The 7,500-nt window shown below is 42.1% G+C and overlaps 1 protein-coding gene across 2 annotated transcripts in view; it reads left to right on the forward strand.

Moving 5' to 3' along the window:
* BAP1 (BRCA1 associated protein 1) overlaps window positions 1-7,500 on the forward strand; it is a 43,895-nt gene that overhangs the window by 34,362 nt on the left and 2,033 nt on the right. Inside the window, exons 9-14 of one of the 2 annotated variants that reach the window (XM_053695977.1) lie at window positions 2,992-3,115; window positions 3,314-3,461; window positions 3,757-3,911; window positions 4,103-4,224; window positions 4,304-4,734; window positions 5,173-5,291. In XM_053695977.1, the coding sequence (XP_053551952.1) occupies window positions 2,992-3,115; window positions 3,314-3,461; window positions 3,757-3,911; window positions 4,103-4,224; window positions 4,304-4,734; window positions 5,173-5,291 (1,099 nt within the window). Of the gene's footprint in view, window positions 1-2,991; window positions 3,116-3,313; window positions 3,462-3,750; window positions 3,912-4,102; window positions 4,225-4,303; window positions 4,735-5,172; window positions 5,292-7,500 lie in introns of both variants that reach the window. The other variant, XM_053695978.1, reaches the window with a different exon arrangement.

Genomic DNA, 7,500 nt, shown 5'->3' on the forward strand with positions numbered 1-7,500 from the left:
ATCCCGGATCGGGGGCCCTCAATTCATGCTGTTTTAGGGGCAGCAGCAGGTTTCCTAGTCTGCTTGCCCTTGTTCCAGGACTGGTTAGGTTTCCAGCCTTGTCTGTAGCGAGCAACAGCTCCTTCCTGTTTTGGTGCAGAGGAAGTTGATGCTGCTCCTGCTTTGAAATTACGAAAGGAACGAAAATTAGACTGTCTAGTCTTGGCTTTGGCTTTGACCTGAGGCAGGGCATGGCCTTTACCTCCTGTAATGTCAGCGATAATCTCTTTCAACCCGGGCCCGAATAAGGTCTGCCCTTTGAAAGGTATATTAAGCAATTTAGACTTAGAAGTAACATCAGCTGACCAGGATTTTAGCCACAGCGCCCTGCGTGCCTGAATGGCGAATCCTGAATTCTTCGCCGTAAGTTTAGTAAGATGTACTACGGCCTCCGAAATGAATGAATTAGCTAGTTTAAGGACTCTAAGCCTGTCCGTAATGTCGTCCAGAGTAGCTGAACCAATGTTCTCTTCCAGAGACTCAATCCAGAATGCCGCTGCAGCCGTGATCGGCGCAATGCATGCAAGGGGTTGCAATATAAAACCTTGTTGAACAAACATTTTCTTAAGGTAACCCTCTAATTTTTTATCCATTGGATCTGAAAAAGCACAGCTATCCTCCACCGGGATAGTGGTACGCTTAGCTAAGGTAGAAACTGCTCCCTCCACCTTAGGGACCGTTTGCCATAAGTCCCTTGTGGTGGCGTCTATTGGAAACATTTTTCTAAATATCGGAGGGGGTGAGAACGGCACACCGGGTCTATCCCACTCCTTAGTAACAATTTCAGTAAGTCTCTTAGGTCTAGGAAAAACCTCAGTACTCGTCGGTACCGCAAAATATTTATCCAACCTACACATTTTCTCTGGTATTGCAACTGTGTTACAATCATTCAGAGCCGCTAACACCTCCCCTAGTAATACACGGAGGTTTTCCAGTTTAAATTTAAAATTTGAAATATCTGAATCCAGTCTGTTTGGATCAGAACCGTCACCCACAGAATGAAGCTCTCCGTCCTCATGTTCTGCCACCTGTGACGCAGTGTCTGACATGGCCCTAATATTATCAGCGCACTCTGTTCTCACCCCAGAGTGATCACGCTTACCTCTTAGCTCTGGTAATTTAGCCAAAACCTCAGTCATAACAGTAGCCATATCCTGTAATGTGATTTGTAATGGCCGCCCAGATGTACTCGGCGCTACAATATCACGCACCTCCCTCTGAGCGGGAGATGTAGGTACTGACACGTGAGGCGAGTTAGTCGGCATAACTCTCCCCTCGTTGTTTGGTGAAATTTGTTCAATTTGTACAGATTGACTTTTATTTAAAGTAGCATCAATACAGTTAGTACATAAATTTCTATTGGGCTCCACTTTGGCATTGCAACAAATGACACAGGTATCATCCTCTGAATCAGACATGTTTAACACACTAGCAAATAAACTTGTAACTTGGAAATACAATTCAATTAGAATAATATTAAAACGTACTGTGCCTTTAAGAAGCACAGAAGATCTATGACAGTTGAAAATTAATAAATTGAAACAGTTATAGCCTCAATCCTTGTAAATAACACAACTTTAGCAAAGGTTTAATCCCATTAGCAAAGATAACAAATTCTGAAAGCAGGAAACAAATTACAGAATAAAGGTTTTTTTCTCAGTCAAACTATAATTCTCACAGCTCTGCTGAGAGAAATTACCTCCCTCAAAATAAGTTTTGAAGACCCCTGAGCTCTGTAGAGATGAACCGGATCATGCAGGGAATACAATGAGTTGCTGACTGAAATATTTTATGTGTAGAAAAAGCGCCAAAAAACGGCCCCTCCCCCTCACACACAGCAGTGAGGGAGAACAGAAACTGTCAGAAAACAGATTAAGCAACTGCCAAGTGGAAAAATAGTGCCCAAACATTTATTCACTCAGTACCTCAGTAAATGAAAACGATTTTACATTCCAGCAAAAACGTTAAACATAATCTCTAGTTATTAAACAGCTTTATGTATTTCTTACAGTGTAATTCTAGTGAAGTACCATTCCCCAGAATACTGAAGTGTAAAGTATACATACATGACATTATATCGGTATGGCAGGATTTTCTCATCAATTCCATTGTCAGAAAATAAAAACTGCTACATACCTCTATGCAGATTCATCTGCCCGCTGTCCCCTGATCTGAAGTTTACCTCTCCTCAGATGGCCGAGAAACAGCAATATGATCTTAACTACTCCGGCTAAAATCATAACAAAAACTCTGGTAGATTCTTCTTCAAACTCTGCCAGAGAGATAATAACACACTCCGGTGCTATTTTAAAATAACAAACTTTTGATTGAAGATATAAAACTAAGTATAATCACCATAGTCCTCTCACACATCCTATCTAGTCGTTGGGTGCAAGAGAATGACTGGGAGTGACGTAGAGGGGAGGAGCTATATGCAGCTCTGCTGGGTGAATCCTCTTGCACTTCCTGTTGGGGAGGAGTAATATCCCAGAAGTAATGATGACCCGTGGACTGATCACACTTAACAGAAGAAATTGTGTTTAGTTTAAAGGGACACTGAACCCAAATTTTTTCTTTCGTGATTCAGATAGAACATGAAATTTTAAGCAACTTTCTAATTTACTCCTATTATCAAATTCTCTTCATTCTTAGATGCCGGCCCATTTTTGGTGAACAACCTGGGTTGTCCTTGCTGATTGGTGGATAAATTCATCCACCAATAAAAAAGTGCTGTCCAGAGTACTAAACCAAAAAAAGCTTAGATGACTTCTTTTTCAAATAAAGATAGCAAGTGAACGAAGAAAATGTAATAATATGAGTAAATTATAAAGTTGCTTAAAATTGCATGCGCTATCTGAATCAAAAAAGAAAAAAAATTGGGTTCAGTGTCCCTTTAAGGAATTGGCATCTTTTCCAGCCAGTGTGTCCTGATGTCATTGTGTGTGTGTGCAGGGAGCCATATCATGATATTAGGTTTAACCTGATGGCGGTGGTGCCTGATCGAAGACTGAAGTATGAAAGCAAGCTTAACATTTTAAAGATGAACAGACAGACCGTGCTGGAGGCGTTACAGCAGGTATTGCCCCCGTATGTTCTTAATGACATTGTTAGACTCTTTATTTTAGAGGTTTAAAGTCAACAGTAATAAATAACTCACAGAACGATCATCTCCACAAGTTCCCCCTTTTGTTTGGGCAAATTCACCTCAATTTTTTCTCATTAGTTTTCCCAGCCTTCTCTCATAATCTGATATGTGCTATTGTTTTCTTTTTAGTTGATCAGAGTGACTCAGCCAGAGTTAATTCAACCCCAGAAGTCTACAGACTCGTCGTCTACTGAAGAAACAAAGGTCACTTCTGTAAAGTCACAGGTCAACCAGGAGACATCTCGTACAAATGTTGGATCTCAGCAGAATAATACAGGTAGGTTCTCAGGAAAGTCCTAAGCATCACTTGAGTTAGCGCTGCGGAATCTGTTGGCGCTCTACAAATAACCGATAATAATAATAATAATTAAGTTAAAAGTAAATTTATTCATTTGTAATCATTAACAAATAGAATAGAGCCATGAAATGCTACAGCTCAAAATGAGTCAGTCTGGTGCATTTTGGTTGAATATACTCATAGACAACAATACGTAGCATCACCGTACATGCATCATATTGACATACATGTATGTGATCATGCCTAACACACACTTCTTTTTTTCAAGATACAGGTGAGGAGGCAGCAGCAGCTCCTCCACGCGGCTCGGCACATAGCACTTTAAACAAACAGAATATCCCACCGCAAAATGGTGGTATTAATCCTGCCTCAACTCCCAGGCTGCCACCCTTTTTGGATAACCACAACTATGCCAAGTCTCCTATGCAGGTAAAAAGATAATTAGAAGTCTGTAGAAGCAGAATTAAATATGTTTAGCTGGCTATTTGGTTTGTGTATAAATTGATGGTCCAGAAATATGTCTGAAGTGAGGGGTACTCTGCTTAAAGGTTGTGTAGAAGCAAGGATGCATAGGTACACTGTCTGCGTAAAAAATACTTACAATGCACATACAATTACAGGAGGAAGAGGATTTGGCTGCTGGAGTGGGACGTTCCCGAGGTGCTCCACCACCAACACCAGATTCAGAGGAAGAGGAGGAAGACGACACAGAGAGCACAAGGAGACCACCAACACCCACAGGGTGAGAATATGTACCATTCGGCCATCACTTTAACCAAGCACTTTGATTTCTTAATCTGATTTTCTTATGTCTCTTTCAGGTTCAAGAGGAAAAACCCAGAATCTTTGCCTCCACCTCCAGCACCAGATCTTCCTGCCAATGTCCTTGCAGAAAAACTAAAGGAAACCCAAAGTGAAATGTGCTCCCCTTTGTCTATAAAGACCGGCGCTGCAGCTGCCCCCCACTCTCAACCCTCCCCTACCCCTAGCAATGAGAGCACAGACACTGCTTCAGAAATTGGTAGTGCATTCAACTCCCCTCTTCGCTCCCCCATGAGGTCTGCCAACCCAACACGCCCCTCCAGTCCTGTTACCTCTCATTTGTCTAAGGTCCTATTTGGAGAGGAGGAACCTCTTCTGCGTCTGGACTCTGTACGCTATAATAGAGCTGTTAAAGAGCTGGGGCCTTTAGTCAGCACAGGAATTTTACATCTGAGCCGAGATGGCCATCTTTGCCCCCTCAGCAAGCTAGGTATGTAGTGCCACTCGAAGACTCAGGGTTGTCTCAATGTAGATGGATTTTTTGTTGATGTGGTGCTCTTTTATGTGGCTTTTAAAAATTCTGTGTGCAAAATTCTTTGGAGAGAAGTATGTGTGTAGCTTGGAAGAGGCAGTAAATATGGAAATACACACAAGGCTTCAGTAAGTTAAAAACTAACAAATATTATGGAAGTTATTTCAGCAAATTTATAAAACATGGGGTTGTAAATCTGTGCTAAGGAATCATAAATGCTTTTCAGATCATTAAAAAAAAAAAACACCTATAGTGCCATATAAGGCATATGATTTGGTTCTATTGTGGGTTGGATTGCTGTGAGCATGGGCATGAAGGGTACAGATGAGTACATAAGATGGATGGTGGAGTTGTTAGGTTGCAGCAGAGATTAAGTGTATTTTTTTTTTCCTCAAGATTCTAGTAAAGTTGCTATCAAAATAAGCAAAACAGAGGAAGGACGAGAGATTGTGGAGTCGGATATTGGAGGTCACAAAGTTGCAGACACCACCCAAGGTGAAAAGTTCTCTCCTAAGGTAGGATTGCAAAAATTAAAATATGGTAGAAAGCCATGGGCAATATTTTTGTCCCAGCAGCATAGAAGGCAAGTCATAACCTACAGCATTAACAGTGTAAGAAGGCAAGTCATAACCTACAGCATTGGCAGTGTAAGAAGGCAAGTCATAACCTACAGCATTAACAGTGTAAGAATGCAAGTCATAACCTACAGCATTAACAGTGTAAGAAGGCAAGTCATAACCTACAGCATTGGCAGTGTAAGAAGGCAAGTCATAACCTACAGCATTAGCAGTGTAAGAAGGCAAGTCATAACCTACAGCATTGGCAGTGTAAGAAGGCAAGTCATAACCTACAGCATTAACAGTGTAAGAAGGCAAGTCATAACCTACAGCATTGGCAGTGTAAGAAGGCAAGTCATAACCTACAGCATTGGCAGTGTAAGAAGGCAAGTCATAACCTACAGCATTAGTAGTGTAAGAAGGCAAGTCATAACCTACAGCATTGGCAGTGTAAGAAGGCAAGGCATAACCTACAGCATTGGCAGTGTAAGAAGGCAAGGCATAACCTACAGCATTGGCAGTGTAAGAAGGCAAGTCATAACCTACAGCATTGGCAGTGTAAGAAGGCAAGTCATAACCTACAGCATTAGTAGTGTAAGAAGGCAAGTCATAACCTACAGCATTGGCAGTGTAAGAAGGCAAGTCATGACCTACAGCATTAACAGTGTAAGAAGGCAAGTCATAACCTACAGCATTAGCAGTGTAAGAAGGCAAGTCATGACCTACAGCATTAGCAGTGTAAGAAGGCAAGTCATGGCCTACAGCATTGGCAGTGTAAGAAGGCAAGTCATGGCCTACAGCATTGGCAGTGTAAGAAGGCAAGTCATAACCTACAGCATTAACAGTGTTAGAAGGCAAGTCATAACCTACAGCATTGGCAGTGTAAGAAGGCAAGTCATAACCTACAGCATTGGCAGTGTAAGAAGGCAAGTCATAACCTACAGCATTGGCAGTGTAAGAAGGCAAGTCATAACCTACAGCATTGGCAGTGTAAGAAGGCAAGTCGTGACTTACAGCATTGGCAGTGTAAGAAGGCAAGGCATAACCTACAGCATTGGCAGTGTAAGAAGGCAAGTCATAACCTACAGCATTGGCAGTGTAAGAAGGCAAGTCATAACCTACAGCATTGGCAGTGTAAGAAGGCAAGTCATAACCTACAGCATTGGCAGTGTAAGAAGGCAAGTCATAACCTACAGCATTGGCAGTGTAAGAAGGCAAGTCGTGACTTACAGCATTGGCAGTGTAAGAAGGCAAGTCATAACCTGCAGCATTAACATTGTTAGAAGGCAAGTCATAACCTACAGCATTGGCAGTGTAAGAAGGCAAGTCATAACCTACAGCATTGGCAGTGTAAGAAGGCAAGTCATAACCTACAGCATTGGCAGTGTAAGAAGGCAAGTCATAACCTACAGCATTGGCAGTGTAAGAAGGCAAGTCATAACCTACAGCATTGGCAGTGTAAGAAGGCAAGTCGTGACTTACAGCATTGGCATTGTAAGAAGGCAAGTCGTGACTTACAGCATTGGCAGTGTAAGAAGGCAAGTCGTGACCTACAGCATTGTCAGTGTAAGAAGGCAAGTCGTGACCTACAGCATTGGCAGTGTAAGAAGGCAAGTCATAACCTACAGCATTGGCAGTGTAAGAAGGCAAGTCATAACCTACAGCATTGGCAGTGTAAGAAGGCAAGTCATAACCTACAGCATTGGCAGTGTAAGAAGGCAAGTCATAACCTACAGCATTGGCAGTGTAAGAAGGCAAGTCATAACCTACAGCATTGGCAGTGTAAGAAGGCAAGTCATAACCTACAGCATTGGCAGTGTAAGAAGGCAAGTCATAACCTACAGCATTGGCAGTGTAAGAAGGCAAGTCATAACCTACAGCATTAACAGTGTAAGAAGGCAAGTCATGACCTACAGCATTAACAGTGTAAGAAGGCAAGTCATGACCTACAGCATTGGCAGTGTAAGAAGGCAAGTCATGACCTACAGCAATAGCCATGTAGAAGGCAAGTCATGACCTACAGCATTAGCCGTGTAAGAAGGCAAGTCATGGCCTACAGCAATAGCCATGTAGAAGGCAAGTCATGACCTACAGCATTAGCCGTGTAAGAAGGCAAGTCATGATCACCACTCACTTTCCAATCTATTGTAGCCATTAGAAGAAGGCA

This window comes from Bombina bombina, chromosome 12 (genome assembly GCF_027579735.1).
Source record: "Bombina bombina isolate aBomBom1 chromosome 12, aBomBom1.pri, whole genome shotgun sequence".
NCBI lineage: Eukaryota > Metazoa > Chordata > Amphibia > Anura > Bombinatoridae > Bombina > Bombina bombina.